The following is a 19,119-nucleotide window of genomic DNA, read 5'->3' on the forward strand; positions in this document are numbered from 1 at the left end:
GTATGTGAATGGAGCTATAATATTAACACCATAGTAACAAAGAAATGTTCTTTTATTTTTAATAATCAGGGCAGAAGCCTGTTCTTTCATTCTCTGATAAGTGCTGTGTATACAAATGGCTCTACACTACTACTACTACTACTACTACTACTACTAGCTCAGTGACAGAGTATGAAAAAAAATCTTGGGTTCAATCCCTAGGATCTCAGATAGGGCTGGGAAAGACTCCTATCTGAGATCCTGGAGCACCACTGTCAGTTGGCTAGATGGACCAGTGGTCTGATACGGTATAAAGGCAGCTTCTTTTGCCTGAATTAATCCTCATATTCTAACTGAGAACAAAACTTGTAAGCATTGGAACACATTTCTGATTAATAATTCACTATTCTCTGAGTCACTGTACTCCACAAGCCCAGGCCTGTGGGACATGTGACTTATTGGCCATGAATCATGGCAAAGGGGAGATCAACCTGGCCCCAACCGTTCTCCAGTGAAGTAGCAGCTGCTTCAATACTTGCCTTCTTCTTTCCTCTGTACCCTTCTTTCCTTTTGCATTGTGTCCACTAAGATTGTAAGCCAGTGAGAAAGAAAGTGTTGGAAATGTAAAAAGGCAGATGGGGATTATTTCCATATGTGGTGGACTTGCGATAAGGTAAAAAAATTTTGGGAAGCAATTTATAATGAACTCAAAAAAATATTTAGATATACTTTTCCCAAAAGACCAGAGGCGTGTCTATTAGGCTTAATAGGAACAGAAATTAAAATAGAAGATCAAAATTTGTTCATGTATGCTACAGCTGCCGCGAGGACCCTTCTGGCCCAAAGATGGAAAGTACAAGATATACCAACTATACAGGAGTGGCAGGCGAAGTTGACAGAATATGCAGAACTTGCCAAACTGTCAGGGAGGATCCGGGACCAGGGAGATCAAAGATACCAAAATAACTGGAGTAAATTTATTGAATACTTAAAGAAGAATTGTAAAGAGGTCAAGACACTAGCAGGATTGACATAATACCTCCAATGTATAATAGTACTAACTTGAGAATGATGTGTGTGATGGAAAGAGGATAAATATACCAGTTGTGGGGAGGGAGGGGGGTTGTGACTTGGCAGAGTCAAAGGAAATGTATGGTGCTATTACAATTTGTTGGAAAAGAATATGTAAGGAAAACAATAAAAATTTACTTGCAAAAAAAAAAGATTGTAAGCCAGTGAGCAGTGACTGTCTCATATTTGTAAGTATAAGTATAGTGATTAGAAAACTCTAGCTACTTTGTAGGTATTATATATGAATTATGGGTGCCCTGTCAAATGAAGTGAGACCCTTGAAGTCCCTTCTAACTCTACAATTCTACAGTTCTAAGTAACCATCAAGAAGAGGGTCCTTTTCATAGAGGCACCCTAGTTGTGGAACAAATTTCCCAGGAAAGCTAGTTTGAGAAAAGACCGTAATTTCAGGACCAACGGAAAAACATTCAGTTTGCACAGGCCTTTAAAATGAAGTACAACATGTGGCCCTCCGTTTTTAAATCCATTTAACTTTGCAGCTGCAGAGTTTGGTTTTTGTTGTATCTGTGTCTATTTTTGATGCCTATTTGTGTTTAAGCTTACCTATTATAAGCCACCCAGGGAAATTTATGTCACAGAGCAACCTACAAATGCCATTAAGTCAGCCTTCCCCCAGTGTATAGTCTCCAGGTGTAGTTGAGACTACAGCTCCCATCATTCCTGACCACTGCTGCCCTGGGTTTATGAGAGCCCAACAACATCTGGTTAGAAGGGAAGGTTGCCATAAATAAATAAAAAATATAAGAGATGCACGATTGCCAAGGTCCAGGATAAGAACGTAAGAAAGAGCCTGCTGAATCAAGGCACAAGGAGTCCATCTAGCTCAGCATCCTGTTCCCATAGCAGCCAAACAGATGCCTATTACAGAACGTTTCCGAGCACAATTCAAAGTGTTGGTGCTGACCTTTAAAGCCCTAAACGGCCTCGGCCCAGTATACCTGAAGGAGCGTCTCCACCCCCATCGTTCTGCCCGGACACTGAGGTCCAGCTCCGAGGGCCTTCTGGCAGTTCCCTCATTGCAAGAAGCCAAGTTACAGGGAACCAGGCAGAGGGCCTTCTCGGTAGTGGCACCCGCCCTGTGGAACGCCCTCCCATCAGATGTCAAAGAGAACAACAACTACCAGACTTTTAGAAGACATCTGAAGGCAGCTCTCTTTAGGGAAGCTTTTAATGTTTGATGTATCACAGTATTTTAATATTCTTTTGGAAGCCGCCCAGAGTGGCTGGGGAAACCCAGCCAGATGGGCGGGGTATAAATAATAAATTATTATTATTATTATTATTATTATTATTATTATTATTATTATTACTACTACTACTATTGTGGGAAACCCCTAAGCAGGACCCAAACCCAAGAGCCCTCTCCCCGCCTGTGGTTCCCAGCAACTGTTAATCCTGAGCATTTACTGCCTCTGACTGTGGAGGCAGAGCATAGTAACCATCGATAGCCTCTTTTAAAGCCATCCAAGTTGGTGGCCATCACTGGCTCCCGCGACTTCCGCGGTTCAGCCAAGCGCTGCATGGACAAACACTTTCTCGTATCTGTTTTGAATCTCCCAAGAGGCCGGGGGTGGGGTTCCGCCCCGCAGCGAAGGCCCTGCTGCCGTCCGAACTCTGCACACGCTCAGAGGCACTGCGCCCTGGACGTTAAACCCAGGCTTCAAGTAGAACAATTAAGCGGCCTCCTCCTCCCTGCCCACCCCTCCGCGCGTCGTCCATGAAGGCCGCCCCGCAGGCCCCGCTACCTTGATCATCTTGTCCGCGTCAGGCTCCTCCGACATCCTCCGCCGCTTCAGGCCCGGCGAGGGGAGCCTGTGGGGAAGGAGGGGGAGCGGGGCCGGGCTAGGCGGGGGGCCGCCCCTCCAAGTCGGTGTCGTCGGTGTCGTTATTGTCGCCGCCCGCGCCGCTGCCGGCGCTGCTGCCGCTGCCCCCTCCGCCACCGCCTCCTCCGCCGGGCTGCCGCCTCATCCCCACCCAGCCAGGGAAGGAAAGCGAAGAGGGCGCGAGAGGCCTTTCCTCACGGCCGGGAGGCTGAGGTAATTGAGGGGATGGAGGAAATTATTGCCGCCGCCGCCTTAGCTTTTCCTAATCCGGGCTCCGCCTCAGGCGCCCAGGCTCGACTCCGGCTAAGGAGCCACCAGCCATTGCCACAGCTTCGCCCCCGCCGAGGGCAGCCGCGCCTGATCTGCCGAGCAACTCCAGCGGGGTCGCTTTCGGAGCCGGGGCCTGCCTAGCTCCCTCTCTCTCCCGCCGTCTCGCTCCCAGCCCCTCCGCGCGAGCAGCGGTCCCAAATGGGCCTCTTTCGCGGCGGGGAAAAACTTATCAGGCGAGTGAAATAGGCAGCGTCAAGCATCACGAGCTGCACATCAGCGACGCGACGTCGTAGGTGAAAGGCCCTTCCGCCTTTCTTCACAGATGTTTTTAGGGTGTGTGGGTTTATTATTATTATTGCCCGGGGACCTTCCTCTCTTTCGCGTCGCTTTTTGATGGCGCTTCGATGTGGGGTTACCTGAGGGTAGGAATAAAAGCGGGGAGGGAATTTGATGCCGGCAGAGGGGAGGGGTTTCCTTCGCACGACTTCGCCCCGCCCCCTTTCGAACACGCCCCTTTGTGGTTTGGTAAGGGCGGTTTGGGTCGCTCGCCGCTTTTCGAGGCGAAGTCTCGCGATGTTTGGAGATCGTCAAGCTCCCGGAGAGAAGCGAAGAAAGAAGGAAGCGAGGCCGGTGGCCATTTTGGCAGCGGAGCTCTAACCGTAGTTAAAATCTATGTAAAATAATCAAATGTAACCCCCCCCCTGTTCTTAACCATACTAAACACACGCACCCACAATGACATAATAAAAACGTTGTTTTTGAGCACGTCTTTACACGAACATGACCGTGTATCATTTCCTTTCACGCGTTTGTGCCTGTGGATTGCAGCATTTTAACTACCCCTGTATCAGCCAATAGTTACCAAATAAAAAATGGTTTTATCCTCAGTAAAGGGTGGGGGAGATAAGAAATGCCAGTGTTCGTCCTCTGGATTTTTTTTCCAGGCTGCTTTGAGGCACGTTTGGCTTCTACACAGTGTGGGGGGAGACTTCTGTTGCCAATTTTAAGGGAGAAAAGTTAAAAGCCCAATGGGCTGTGGGAGGCTCTTAGGTACCAACTTTCAGGTCTCTAATGTCATTTGTTTATTTAAGCATATTACCAAACTACCGGGTGGTGCATTCAACATGCATAAGCAGCAACAGTACTTTTAATTTTGATACCCTCTCAGGAAGTGAGGCCAAAATTCTCTGCGCATACAAAAAAAGGATAAAGGATTTCCTTGCAAAACTGTGTTCCACACCTTTACCTGCATATAAAATACAAATAAGACCAGCACCAAAATGCTGTAGTGTGCAGTGCTCCTGTTGAGCCAGCCATGACCTTTATGGCAATATGCCATTTTATTCCCCTCCCAGATTCTGTTACTTCTTCTCCCAGTTCAGCATCATGTAGCCAGTCATACTGTTTGCTCTGTCCCCATTTGGCCAAGCTGTGTGTTGTCCCTATGGTTCACTTCCTGAAAGTATTTATTTCCCCCCATACTTCTGCAAACCTTGATGACGTCCCAACCCTGGTGCTAGCTCCTTTTTGTAGGTGATGGAGTTTTAGCTATGCAAGTTTAAGCAGCTAGAGAATGAGTTCAAGGGTAGCATATTTTGCCATAGCTAAAGGCAAAAGTGCTCAAGGTAAAATGTATGTGACTATGACCCTTGGACATTACGCTACATTCCAGCCATGCATGTCAGTGGTTTCTTTTATCTCTCTTCCACCTCCTCCATCCATGCAAAGAAGCAAAAGGGATCGGCGCATCAGGAAAGGACACATCCAGCCACACAAAAGCACTCAAGGAGGCTGATGGGAGTCCTGAGGGCCATGTAGAGAGGCTGGGAGGGCCACGTTCAGTCCCTGAGCCTGATGTTCCTCACCTCGATATAAAGGATATGAAACATGCTGCCTCATAATGTGGCAACACAGATTATTTTGCTCTGTGAATTTGTTTAATCAGTGGATATATGAAACTTTGCATTGCTGGCATGCCTGGCTTGCAGACTTCCAGGAAGCCATAGGATCGGCCAATGGTGGTTCTTGAAGTCTTGTGTGCAGAAGCCAACTCCTCTTGCTGCTAAATTACACACTCACTTTAATAATGTCCCTCTCAGCCAATTGCATTCTATATGGGAAAGACTGTCAGTCACCATATTGTCTACACAACAATCTCCCTACTTTCAAAGCATTCAGAGTATTAAAATTAAGGTTCCTTGGCTGCAGATGACTTGCAGCAGGTAATATATCCTATATCCATGGACAGTTGACAAGGGATGCTCTGTGACCATCCATTTTTCCCTGCGATAGCCTGGTGGCTTATACCCAGTGGGTTTTTTTTCTGGGGGTAAGCATATTCCTAAACATTTTGTGAATCTTTGTACTTTTGTCCATTTACTGTATTTATTTCCCCCGATTTGAACTATAAAATGGTGATTTTCTTGAGTCAAAATAAGAGTACCCCTAAACATTTTAAAAGAAAAAAAAAAACACTGCTTATACCATAGAACAAAGCTGGGTTTTCAAATATTCTAAGTAGCAAACCTATGACAACCCAAAATAAACTAAATCCTGAAGAAAGTGGCTGCTGAGGGAGCATGGAATTTGAACCCTATGTTTTTCAGTTGAATAGTGAAGAACTCTAAGGCTGCATTCTCACCAGGCACTGAAAGTACTATGATACCACCTTAAACTCATGGTTTCCCCCAAAGAATCCTGGGAGTTGCCATTTTTTAAGGGTGCTGAGAATTGTTAGGAGATCCCCTATCACCCCCTTCATGTGGTTAGAATTCTCAGAGTGGTTTAAACAGGGGACTCTGGGAACTGTAGCTCTTTGGGGGGAATAGGGGTGTCCTAAAACTATCAGCACCCATCACAAAGTACAGCTCCTAAAATTCTTTAGGGAAAGGCATGACTATTTAAAGTAGTATCATGGTGCTTTAAATGTATGGTGTGAATGTGGCTCAAAACACTCATCCATCTTTCTTGTTTCCATTGTACTCACTAGAAAAAGTCTTGGCATGTTGGGAATTCAGAAGAAGAAGAAGAAAACCACCAAAGAGTGTCCCCCTTCCTCTATTATACAAATCCTTTTCTCTCTATTTCATCTTACCCCATTTGCACTAAGAGAAAAGGGTAACCGTTTTAACCAAAAATGGTCAGCAACTGAACAAATGCACGTCAACTATGAAATTTTCTTTATGTATTTGATATAAGATCAGGGGGGGAAATCACAGCCTGCGCTGGCTTCACAGCATTGATTGTCAAATAAGCAGACAGTTTTAGAGCTCTCTTATATAAAAGGGGCAGTTTCTGTTTAGGTTACACATTGAGAAAGGACGGAAGTTCTCATTACTTAGATATTTGCTCCTATAAACAAACCTCAAGATACATTCTAGATTACCATAAATGGGTACCATATAATCAGTTTGAAAAACCAGTTTGAGAAATTATTCTTAAAGCTCAAGTGGATATCTGTATCCATTAGTGTAACATTAAGATATAGGGGTGCCTGGTACAGAAAAAAAGTGAAGTAAAATGTAAGCAGGTAAATAAAGATTTTTCTTAAAATATATGAAATAAACGATCTTAGGTTGCTTGTAGAGGTGAAGGCTTTCTTCATGAAGGAGGTTCCTCTACTTTAATCCTGCTTAAATGCTGCTATCAAGAGGAATGGCAGCTTATACCGACGGTTTCAGATATACAGCTGATGTCCTTTAAGAATTCTTCTGTGGAACTTTGATGGTTACCTAGAAAGAATATGGTTCATTAGACTTGGCCAACTTTGCACCTCTCACTCTACAAGACAATCAGTCCCAAGATGACTCCCATGTCAACCCTGTTAATGCAAATCAGTTTCAAACAGTTTAGCAGAAACTTAGGCAGCTGTTACGACTTTTTGCATGCAGAGCATATGCTCTACCATTGAGCTTCAGCCCTTCCTCAAAACAGGATGCAGTCTACATAATATTGTGCTGGATTAATCAAACCCTACAGCTTCCCATTTACAACAGAATTGGCTGGAGGCATCCACTAGCATTGGACAGAGCAATACTCAAATTTCACTGCTTTCAAGACCATAGCCCAGTGCCTGATCCACTTGGCTTATTGAAGTAGCACTATATAAGTCTCCTAATTCTGTTGCTCAAGCTGTGGGATACTGGGACAACTGCTTGCCACTTCAACTCTTTAAATTGACTCTAAGGTGGGTATCAATTCTTCAAAACTAGAAGAATTCCAGTGCCTTCTTTACATAATAAGAAATGCTTCCAAGCAGGTACTTAAAAGGTGCCTAAACATTTTCGTTATGATCCAAGGTAGGAATTCCACGATAACCTAGCATACCAAAGCATTAGCTCAATGATACCCCACAAACAACACTTAAGACAGTAATGTTTGGAGCCTATTTGTTCAAGAGATACTGCTCTTGTCCTGTCCAGTTGCAATTTTACTTGCAGACAGATGGAGCCACCATTAGGCATGGAAGCCCAGTTTTCTGTTCACAACTAAAAGGTTGCCATCAGCAAAAAATAGTTTATTGAAAATAGGAACACGGTTTAGACATATTACCAAGTCATGATTTGTTATGAGGCCTGACCCAACACCATCTGAACCACAATGGCCACCAAACCATAATCTGCTGTTAGGTTTTGAAGGTGGCTTGCCACATAGGTCAGGCAAACAGTGGTTTAGTGTTACGCCTGAACTATGGTTTAGGAATTCCTCTCCCCTTTGAGGATGTCATCAAGGGATTCTTAGGGAATATTGGGAAAGAAGATCAGATAAACCATGGTTTGCAGTCTAAGCCAGAGTTAGTGAAAGACATGCTTTCATGTTATGTCTACAAAACCAATGTTCATTGGGCTAAGGAGAGCAACATTTGACATTTCTTTATTCCATTCCGTACAAAGTAAAATACCGTCAATTCTCCCATAAGCAAGACAAGTTTTATTTACTACTTGGAAGTCCTTGCCATTCTCTACTGGAAGATGCAAAATATAAGTTTCAGTTTTCAAAATACTTAAAAACCAAACTAGGACGAGAGTTTCAGATCCTCACCGTTTTTACTTCCATGTATGGCGTGAGACCATATTCTCCCCCTTCTCGTCCTTGTCCAGATGCTTTGTACCCACCAAATGGTGTCTGGCTGCCAAACACGTTGTAGCAGTTAATCCTGCAAGGAGACATTGGGGGTTAGGAGTTATTTCTGGAGCATTTAGAGAACAGAAGACTACAGTGGTACCTTGGGTTAAGAATTTAATTCATTCTGGAGGTCCGTTCTTAATCTGAAACTGTTCTTAACCTAAGATACCACTTTAGCTAATGGGGCCTCCCGCCGCCACGCGATTTCTGTTCTCATCCTGAAGCAAAGTTCTTAACCCGAGGTACTATTTCTGGGTTAGCAGAGTCTGTAACCTGAAGCGTCTGTAACCTGAAGCTTCTGTAACCCGAGGTACCACTGTAATCTCATTTCTTGTCCACCTGATACCAAGTCTAACACTGCAGGCCTGGTCCAAGGCACCTATAAATTTGGAGAACAGGCACTAATTCGTCTGAGAGGTTTGAATACAGAAGATGAGATGTAAACTTCCAGCATTTCACATTTGAGGAGGAGAGGAAGGGAACGTTTGTTAAACCAGCAGATTCATGAACAGAGTAATAAAGGAAGTAATACTTTCACTGCCTGTTATTTCTCCATTTGATATATGTAACCAATGACGAAAAGAATGGATACTGAAATGTAAAATTCTGAATTGTTACTGGTTTAAATATTTGCCTGTGTTCACCAATCTAAACATCACAATGCAATTGCACATCATAATGTACCTGTAAATGTAATTACTCTGACATTCATCCTCTCTCATATATCTCAGTTTACAAGTTAAAAATGGCATTATTTTGACTGTTTTAATTAATTGTTTAATTAAGTTATATGCACATATGCAACAAAATGTGTACATTTATGCAAATATATTTATATTTTGTGATTATTATTTTTTACTTTGTTTTAATAGAAAAACCAAAGGAAATAATACAGCCTCATGTCCATGTGGGTCCTCACTCATCTGACATTTCTGGTCAGCCACAAAGACTAGCAAATTGTTTCCCCAAAAAGGGTAGAAAAGTTAAACCAGCTAGGAAGTTAAATTCTGAAGAATGTCATACAGTTAGCAATACATATCAGTTTCAAAAGTTCGCTGAAAAGAGAAACATAGAAAGCTAATTCATAGCCCCTTGGTGCCTCTAGCTCAGGAATAGCCGAACCCGGCCCTCCAGATGTTTTTGGCCTACAACTCCCATGATCCCTAGCTAGCAGGACCAGTGGTCAGGGATGATGGGAACTGTAGTCTCAAAACATCTGGAGGGCCGAGTTTGCCTATGCCTGCTCTAGCTCAATATTGTTACCATGACTGACAGCAGTTCTCCAGGATTTCAAGTCAGGAGCTCTTGGCATACCAGAAGATGCCAGGGACAGAACCTATAACCTTCTGCCTGCCTGGCAGCTCCTCCTCCTACAGCATTTCCTAAAGCATTTGGTGACTGCTCCCCAACGTTTAGCCTCTTACCAGACGGTTCCAGCACGCAGACCCTGGGAAATGTAATTTGCTTTGTCAATGTCCTTGGTGAAAACTGCTGCCGCGAGGCCATATTTGGTGTCGTTTGCTCTGTGGATGACTTCCTCTATGGTTTTAAATTTCAGTATCTGCATGACTGGCCCAAATATCTGTAAGACAGAGCAGGATGCATATGGAAACAGATAGGTTTGGCAGACAGGATCTTATAAATCCCTAAGCAACTTGGGACCTGGTTACCTGAAGGAATGCCCTCCCTCATATAGCCCTGTCTGGTTGTAGGGATTAGGAGGAAGAGGAGGAGAAGAAGAAGAAGAAAAAGAAGAAGAAGAAGAGGTTGGATTTGATATCCCACTTTATCACTACCCTAAGGAGTCTCAAAGCGGCTAACAATCTCCTTTCCCTTCCTCCCCCACAACAAACACTCTGTGAGGTGAGTGAGGCTGAGAGACTTCAGAGAAGTGTGACTGGCCCAAGGCATAGCTGTCAACCTTCCCTTTTTTGTGGGAAATTCCCTTATTCCAGTGCCGTTTCCCGCTGCTATCCTGGATTGTTATATATCCCGTACACTGTCCCCGGGACAGGTGAGGCTGTTGATCCCTTATTTTCGAGGTTGCTGATCCCTTATTTTCAAATCTGAAAGTTAACAGCTATGGCCCAAGGTCACCCAGCAGCTGCATGTGGAGGAGCGGGGAAGCGAACCCGGGTCACCAGATTACGAGTCCACAGCTCTTAGCCACTACACCATGCTGGCCATCTGGTAGCAAGCAGGGGAAAGGCCTTTTCTGTCCTTGCACCCAGCATATAGAATCATCTCCCCCCCCACACACACACAAAATAAAGCAAGTACAAACTCTGCAGTTTTTTGTGCCTCCTATTCACTCTGGCCTTTGCTGGTCATTGATACCAATCAAACCACTGAGAAGTGTCTGAGACTGTACTAAATGATTCAATTGCATTTTAATAGATTGTTCTTGTTCTTACAGTACTGATATTTGTGTTGGCATTTGTGTTGTAAACAGTCTTGGGATTAGAAATATCTTATTTTATTATCTCCACAAGATTTATATACTGCTTGATTAGACTAAAACCCAAAAGTTGCTTACAAAGCAAATAAAACAATGACATTTTCAGTAAAAACCAAAATTGCAACTTGCATTCTCTGCGCTAACAGCACTCAATGTGAGATGGGGCGCTACAATAAAAATCATAACAGGTAATTTTAAGTAAATCATAAGTGAATGTACAGATAAAAGAGGATGGTTGGTCGGTTCTGGAGGCCACCATTGTAGCTCTGAGACACAGACCAATACAGCAGGAGAGAAAAAGAGAGGGATTGCGTAGACCCCTCTAACCACAGCACTGTTATTCAGAGACTAACAAGTACAGGAAAACATTTTGCTGCTGACCTCCTCTTTTGCAATGGTCATGTTGTCCTGCACATCTCCAAATATGGTTGGCTGGATAAAGTAACCTCTGTCTGCAGCTGGACTGCCACCACAGAGCAATTTGGCACCTTCCTTTTGCCCAGTACCAATGTATCCAAGGATCTTCTTATACTGAGTCTCATCCACCTAGAAGACAAAAAAGCGTGGTATGGCAGGTCAGTTCAATCCTTCTCAGAATACAGAAAAATACACTTTTAACACTTGTGTAATGCCCATACGTGAACAGCGATTCCACAGGTAGAATGAAAGACATCAACTTTTTGTTGATGAGGTTATGAAGGTCCTCTGACAATGTCAACTGTCAGGGCTGGGGAAGCCATGGTGCTCTCATTGTACGCATTCCTTGATTAAGCCAGCTGGGGCTGACGAGAGTTGAGAGACCAATAACATCTGGAAGGGACTGCCGGATCCCCATCCCTATTTTAAATCAACTGCCTTTGGGATTGGGTAGACAACAAGCTTTAAAATATTTTATTTGTTGAATATATACGTTGACAATTCCCATCATCCCTAGCTAGCAAGGCCTGTGGTCAGGGATGATGGGAATTGTAGTCCCAAAACAGCTGGAGACCCAAGTTTGGGAAACATTGCTCTAGATCAGTGGTTTTCAACCAGTGGTCCCCTGGGGAGCCTTACGTTGTGGGTGGACTGTGTCCCTTCGCCCCCAGTCTCTTGGCTACAGCAAATGCTTCCCCCCCCCCTCTCTCTCCTTTCCTTTCCTCCCCATCCTTGCCTCCAGATTGGCTGTGAACACACATGTAGAGCCATCATTTGCGTTATCATGGTAATAATAACCATCTGGGTAGTATTAAAAATGAATTAAATATACATAAACTGAAAGCTCTTTTGGGGGCCATTTGCCAGGGCAAAATTCCTTCCGGTCTAGGATGTCTCACAGTTCTTCCAATCCAGAATGTGTTTTATAAGGGCAAACTGGAATCTCTGTGCTCTCACCTGAGGGCCCTGCTCCGTTTTGTGGTCAAATGGGTTTCCAACCACTCTGGATTTGGCCCTCTCCACGCTCCGCTCCACAAACTCGTGATATATATCTTCTTGGACGTACGTGCGGGACCCAGCACAACAGCACTGCCCTTGGTTGAAGAACAAGGCAGAATGAGCCTGCTCAACAGCCCAGTCCACTGGAGGAGAGAAGGAAGCCACAAGTCAGGAGATCTGGAAAGATATTATCTCAACCATCAAGAGCATTAAGAATTACCAACACATCACCCCAGCTAAGATATGTTGCATGAATCCACCGTGGGGTGGCCCTGTTCTGTGGTACATGTGTAATAATAGGTCAGAATGTTTCAGGAGACTGCAGCCACTGTTAACCAGGTTATTTGTCTTGTCCATTCTCTCGTTATCTCCTGAAAACAATAATGGCTTCATTTACAAAGAACTACTCTTGTAATTAAAGGGACGCGGGTGGCGCTGTGGGTTAAACCACAGAACCTAGGACTTGCTGATCAGAAGGTCGGCGGTTCAAATCCCCATGACTGGGTGAGCTCCCGTTGCTCGGTCCCTGCTCCTGCCAACCTAGCAGTTCTAAAGCATGTCAAAGTGCAAGTAGATAAACAGGTACCACTCTGGCGGGAAGGTAAACTGCGTTTCCGTGCGCTGCTCTGGTTTGCCAGAAGCGGCTTGCTGGCCACATGACCCGGAAGCTGTACAGTGGCTCCCTTGGCCAATAAAGCGAGATGAGCACCGCAACCCTAGAGTTGGCTACGGCTGGACTTAATGGTCAGGGGTCCCTTTACCTTTACCCTTGTAACTGATAGCCGCTACTTGGCTAAAGCTAACCTATCAGTGGAAGTCCTCTACGAAGTTCTCATGGCAGGGATGATGGTTCAAAATCTGGCCTCTTGCGCTAGCTGAAAATATGCACAAATACCTAACGTTATGAGGGGTGGATGTAAGTGGCCATTTAGAGATGAGAAGTACAATCACCACTTCTCCAGAAAACTTTCTGATTAGAGTCATTATTGAGATACTTCCCAGACTAAGCAGTTCCTGATGCCCAATGGACACATTTTGTGTCTTTCGGAAATTTATCTTTTAGTTTGTTCTACATTGTTGCGTGCTGTATTGTTACATTAAAGTGTAGCTATGTAACGTATTATGTTGTGATGTCATGGATTTAGAAATAAAACTATCTTAAACACTAAAGAATTATTAAGAGTCGCACTTCTGGTGAAGGAAGGCCCAGAGTGTCACCAGCCAATCCCGCGCTCCGCAGGGGCAAACCCACTCCTGTCAAGAGGGAAATGTCTCTTACTCTCAGCATCAGACATGATGATGTTTGGGCTCTTTCCACCAAGCTCAAGGGTCACCCTCTTCAGATTACTCTCTGCTGCAGCCTTCTGGATCAGGTGCCCAACCTAGAAATCGAAAGACAGGCAAGCTTGTTGTTTGGTATAAAAATAGGCTTGGCTTAAGGAACCACCACGGTGTGGCAGGCTTAGCTCTAGATTGGAGGGCTGGGGAACGGGTGGGGAGTCTCCTCTAGTGGACCTCCTCAATCGGTGTCAGAGACCAGGCTGGGGAGTACAACTCTGATGAGGAATGGCAGGAGCCTCCCCCTCCCCCTGCTCGTGGCCAGGATCCTGAAACTCCACAGGAGCAGTGGAGTAGTGTTGATTTGGAACAATGGTTTGCTGAGGGGCACAGTTTGGAAGACAATAGCTGGGCGAAACCGGGAGGTGAACAGCAAGAAGAACAGGAAGAGAGTGAGCTAGCAGACTCTCTCTCACTGGAAGATGTGCAGCTTCTCAGTCCCTAGGCTAAAAGCTTAGTTAAGGTGGCTTCACAAAAGGCTCAATAATAATAATAATAATAATTTATTATTTATACCCCGCCCATCTGGCTGGGTTTTCCTAGCCACTCTGGGTGGCTTCCAATAAAATATTAAAATACAATAGTTCGTCAAACATTAAAAAGCTTCCCTAAATAGGGCTGCCTTCAGATGTCTTCTAAAAGTCTGGTAGTTGTTTTTTTCTTTGACATCTGGTGGGAGGGCGTTCCACAGGGCGGGTGCCACTACCGAAAAGGCCCTCTGTCTGGTTCCCTGTAACCTCGCTTCTCGCAGTGAGGGAATCACCAGAAGGCCCTCGGCGCTGGACCTCAGTGTCCGGGCAGAACAATGGGGGTGGAGACGCTCCTTTTTTTATATATAAGATATTTATTAAGATTTTCAAAATATTACAAAATAAAAATAGAAAAAAGAAAAATACAAAATAAAAATAATTAAAAACAACTCAATCGTTCCATTACTTATTTTTCATTAGTTTGTTTCCCGGACCTCCTCACGCCTCCCTTTTTTGTATTGCAGTTCAGTTTGTTGGTTCAGCAAATCCTTCCCCTCTTTGTTTATCCTAATCTTTAATCTTAAAATATTATAACATTAAATCTTTACCTATTAGTAATCCATTTTTCATATTCCCTTATAGTATTGCAGCTAAAAACCCCTTAGTTTCTATCCAACATCGTTCTAACATTCATTAATTTTACAATATTTCTGTAAATAGTCTTTAAATTTCTTCCAGTCTTCTTCCACCGACTCTTCTCCCTGGTCTCAGATCCTGCCAGTCATTTCCGCCAGTTCCATATAATCAATCACCTTCATCTGCCATTCTTCCAGAGTGGGTAGATCTTGTGTCTTCCAATACTTTGCAATGAGTATTCTTGCTGCTGTTGTGGCGTACATAAAAAAGTTCTATCCTTCTTTGGCACCAATTGGCCGACTATGCCCAGGTGAAAGGCCTCTGGTTTCTTCAGGAAGGTATATTTAAATACCTTTTTCAATTCATTTGGAGACGCTCCTTCAGGTACACTGGGCCGAGGCCATTTAGGGCTTTAAAGGTAAGCACCAACACTTTGAATTGTGCTCAGAAATGTACTGGGAGCCAATGTAGGTCTTTCAAGACCAGTGCTCAACAACTTTGGCTCATCTTCCCAAATGGGTAGATCACTGCCAGTTTATTTATAGAGGGAGTAGCTTGCAATCTCTTGGAAGTTGGGCGTGCCTATATTATTGCAACATAGCCTCCAAGTGGTGTTAAGATCACAGAAATACAAGAGAGATAAAATCAGTTTAAATTCACCATAAAACTATGTTTCAATACGCAACGGTAGCAGCTAGGAATTGCTAGAACAAAATTGGAAAACACCTAATATCCCAACTATTAGAGAATGGCAAACTAAGTTATTTGGATATATAGAACTAGCAAAGATGACACAGAAGATCAGGCATCAAAAAAATGTAAAATTTATTAACGATTGGAATAAATTTATTACATACATGGAAACAAATTTAGAAAACATTAAAATCACAGTAGGTTCAACATAAAACCTGCGATGTATAGATAAAGGTTGTAAAAAGATACCACAGAAGACAATGTGGGGATATAGCTCAAATCGTGGTGGAGGGAAGTCAATTTAATGGTATGCTATGAATCAATGTTTCCTTTTGTTGTATATTTATGTACTTTTGTTCTTTTTCTTGGTACGTTTGTGGTTCTGTTTTACTTTATGTTACTTTTCTCTTAAAAAAACAACAGCTTAATAAAAAGAATTTTTAAAAAAATAAATTCACCATAAAAATAAGAAAATGTAATAAAAGCACAGAAACAAAAATATATTCACCATTTATGGATCCTTTCTGGGCCCGCCTTTCTCTGGTTTCTCCCCCCTTGAGAGAGTTCAATCCAAACTCCTTAGAGCTCTCCTACAAGTCCCCAGAAGCGTTTCAAACGCATGGGTTAGACTGGAAACAGGGATGATGAGAGTGGAGGCTTATATCCACCTAACAGCAATCTATAAATGGCTGACACTGAATCTGCTCCCCCGAGGAATAGCCCCACTGATCCTCTGTGACCAATTCCAGTCAGGCTGGCAGACAGCGGTCCTGAACCCCCTTCAGAAACTTGGTTTTGCCCCTCAAGCCCTTCTAAGTCTGGGGTTGAGCCAGGCAAAAGCTATGGTCAGGCAAAGAATCATAGACACTGAGAGACAATGGGAGTGCTCAAGGTGCCCTGACTATAAAATTGGAGAAATCAAGATATATATACAGTGGTGCCCCGCAAGACGAATGCCTCGCTAGACGAAAGGGTTTACCGTTTTTTGAGGTGCTTCGCAAGACGCATTTCCCTATGGGCTTGCTTCGCAAGACGAAAACGTCTTGCAAGTTTGTTTCCTTTTTCGTAAAACCGTTAATACCCAGGGTGCATTGCTTGAAGAGGTGCAGTTGCAACTTGACTTCGAGGAGCAACACATAGCACGTGGTGTGGTAGCCTTTTTTGAGGTTTTTGAGGACTTTGCTGATTTTTGAAGCTTTTCCAAAACTTCTTTTGCAGCCATTTGGTAAGTTAAACTTTTAAAACTTTTTTGGGGGGGTTTGTATTTTGGGTTGGGGTGTTTGGAATTCAAGGACTTGGTGTTGGGGAGAGGTTTGCAAGAATCTGGGAGCTTGTGTGGTTTTTTTCTGCATTTTTATGATTTTTTGTGACCATTGGGCCATGTTGTTTTTTAAAAAAATAATTCTGGGTTTGAATTTCTGTGTGGCTGGGGGAACAGTTGAGGAGAGGTTTGCAAGAATCTGGGAGCTTGTGTGGGTTTTTTTTGAATTTTTATGATTTTCTGTGACCATTGGGCCATGTTGGTTTTTTTTTAAAAAAAATAATCTGGGTTTGAATTTCTGTGTGGTGGGCGGCTGGGGGAACAGTTGGGGAGGGGTTTGCAACAGTTGGGGAGGGGGTTGCAATTTCTGTGTGGTGGGTGGGTGGCTGGGGGAACAGTTGAGGTTTTTGAAGACTTTGGTGATTTTTAAAGCTTTTCCAAAACTTCTTTTGCAGCCATTTGAGGATTTTGAAGACTTTGGTGATTTGCAGCCATTTCGTAAGTTAAACTTTTAAAACTTTTTGGGGGGTTTTTGGATTTTGGGCTGGGTGTTTGGAATTCAAGGACTTGGTTCTGGGTTTGAATTTCTGTGTGGTGGGTGGCTGGGTGCTTTTGAATTTTTTGGATGTGAAGCACTGATTTTTTTTCTTTTCTGAGTTTACGAAGGTAGGAGCTGTGCTGCCATGGGACCCAAGAAGACTGCTGCTGCAGAGGCCGGCGAGAGGAAGAAGGAGAAGGTGACGCTGGAAATGAAGAAGGAGATCATCCGGAAGCACGACGGTGGAATGCGTGTGACAGACCTCGCCAGGGAGTACGGCAGGAACCCATCGACCATCGGCACCATCCTGAAGATGAGGGAGAAGATCCTTGCGACTGATGCAGCCAAGGGAGTCACCAGGATCGTGAAGAACCGGCCCAGCTGTTCTGGAGGAGGTCGAAAAGCTGCTGCTCATCTGGTTAGAAGAGAAGCAGCGTGCAGGGGACACAGTGACTGAGGCCGTCATTTGTGAGAAGGTCAAGGCCTTGCACACAGACCTCGTCCGGGAACAGCCAGGAACCTCAGGCGAGCCAGAGGTCTTTAAGGCAAGCAGAGGTTGGTTTGACCGGTTCAAGGCAAGATCTGGAATCCACAGCGTAGTCAGGCATGGAGAGGCTGCCAGTTCTGATGTTCCTGCGGCTGAAGACTTTGCAGCGGAGTTCCTGGAGATTGTGAAGACGGAGGGCTACGTTCCACAGCAGGTCTTCAACTGCGACGAGACCGGGCTCACACAGGAGGAGGCCAAGTTGCCTGGCCACAAGCCCATGAAGGACCGCCTGACCCTGCTCTTCTGTGCCAACGCAAGCAGCGACCTGAAGATCAAGCCCCTGCTGGTGTACCACTCGGAGAACCCACGGGCCTTCAAGAAACACAAGGTCGACAAGGAGCAGCTGAGTGTCATGTGGCGATCCAACAGTAAGGCTTGGGTCACACGTGTGCTGTTTGTGGACTGGGTCAATCTTGCTTTTGGCCCTGCTGTCAAACAGTACCTGCTGGACAACGACCTGCCGCTGAAGGCTTTGCTTCTGATGGACAATGCTCCTGCTCATCCTAAAGGCCTTGAGGAGGACTTGTTGGAGGAGTTCAGCTTCATCAGAATCATGTTCCTGCCTCCTAACACCGCGCCACTGCTCCAGCCGATGGATCAGCAGGTCATCGCCAATTTCAAAAAACTCTACACCAAGGAGCTTTTCAGGCGATGCTTCGAGGTGACTGACTGCACCACCATCACCCTGCAGGAATTCTGGAAGGACCACTTCGACATCGTCACCTGCTTGAAGATGATCACCACGGCCTGGAACAGGATCAGCCAGAGAAATTTGAATTGTGCTTGGCGCAGCCTGTGGCCGGACTGTGTGGCACCAAGTGACTCTGATGCACCAGAGTCAACAGTGGTGCAGGACATTGTTGCCTTGGGGAGGACCATGGGCCTGGAGGTCACAGAGGAGGACGTCAGCGAGCTGGTGGAGGAGCACGACCACGAGCTGACCACCCAGGAGCTGGTCGAACTGCAGGCAGAGGCTGCGCAGGAGCAGGCCTCGCTGAAAGAGGAGGAAGCAACTGAGGAACGGCTGTCCTCCAAAGAACTGAGGGACATTTGCATGAAGTGGAAGGATGTGCAGGCTTTTGCACAGCGGCACCACCCTAACAAGCACGTGGCACATGACCTTGCGAACACTTTTGATACGACGGTCATGTCGCCTTACAGGGAGGTGCTGAAAAGGCGGATGAAGCAGCAGACCATGGACAGGTTCTTCAGCAAGAAGCAAAGTGTGGAAGAGGAACCCTCTTCGAGTTGTTCCCCAGAGTCTTAGAAAATGTACTGTACACTTTGTTGATTTTTAAATGTTTTTCTGTCATGTTTAGAAACTTAATTTATTGTTCCTTCAGTTTTTGAAATGCTCTTTACAGTATGTGTGACTTTAAAGAGCACTTAATAAACTCTTGTTGCACCAAATTTGGCTTTATTTGTACTTTTTTGACCATAGGAATGCATTAATTGAATTTCAATGCATTCCTAT

At 44.6% G+C, this 19,119-nt stretch overlaps 2 protein-coding genes and 1 long non-coding RNA gene across 5 annotated transcripts in view; 1 reads left to right on the forward strand and 2 right to left on the reverse strand.

Annotated features, from left to right (window-relative positions):
- MAPKAPK5 (MAPK activated protein kinase 5) overlaps positions 1–3,845 on the reverse strand; it is a 29,736-nt gene extending 25,891 nt beyond the window's left edge. The window contains exon 1 of one of the 3 annotated variants that reach the window (XM_082230204.1): positions 2,817–3,845. In XM_082230204.1, the coding sequence (XP_082086330.1) occupies positions 2,817–2,852 (36 nt within the window). In that variant the 5' untranslated portion in view covers positions 2,853–3,845. The remainder of the gene's footprint in view (positions 1–2,816) is intronic. The other 2 variants (XM_082230203.1, XM_082230205.1) reach the window with 2 other exon arrangements.
- Positions 3,846–6,326: 2,481 nt separating this feature from the next.
- Positions 6,327–19,119, reverse strand: part of ALDH2 (aldehyde dehydrogenase 2 family member) — a 34,384-nt gene continuing 21,591 nt past the window's right edge. The window contains exons 8-13 of the mRNA XM_082230169.1: positions 13,442–13,544; positions 12,121–12,305; positions 11,128–11,292; positions 9,713–9,870; positions 8,205–8,319; positions 6,327–6,895 (exon numbers count right to left, since the gene is read on the reverse strand). Coding sequence (XP_082086295.1) covers positions 6,863–6,895; positions 8,205–8,319; positions 9,713–9,870; positions 11,128–11,292; positions 12,121–12,305; positions 13,442–13,544 — 759 coding nt within the window. The 3' untranslated portion in view covers positions 6,327–6,862. The remainder of the gene's footprint in view (positions 6,896–8,204; positions 8,320–9,712; positions 9,871–11,127; positions 11,293–12,120; positions 12,306–13,441; positions 13,545–19,119) is intronic.
- On the forward strand, positions 15,777–17,496 carry LOC309536535. Its single transcript, XR_014221589.1, has 3 exons — positions 15,777–16,524; positions 17,016–17,058; positions 17,218–17,496. It is a non-coding gene; the product is annotated as an uncharacterized lncRNA (long non-coding RNA).

The sequence above is a fragment of the Podarcis vaucheri genome, assembly GCF_965113315.1.
Source record: "Podarcis vaucheri genome assembly, chromosome: 7".
NCBI classification, from domain to species: Eukaryota; Metazoa; Chordata; class Lepidosauria; order Squamata; family Lacertidae; genus Podarcis; species Podarcis vaucheri.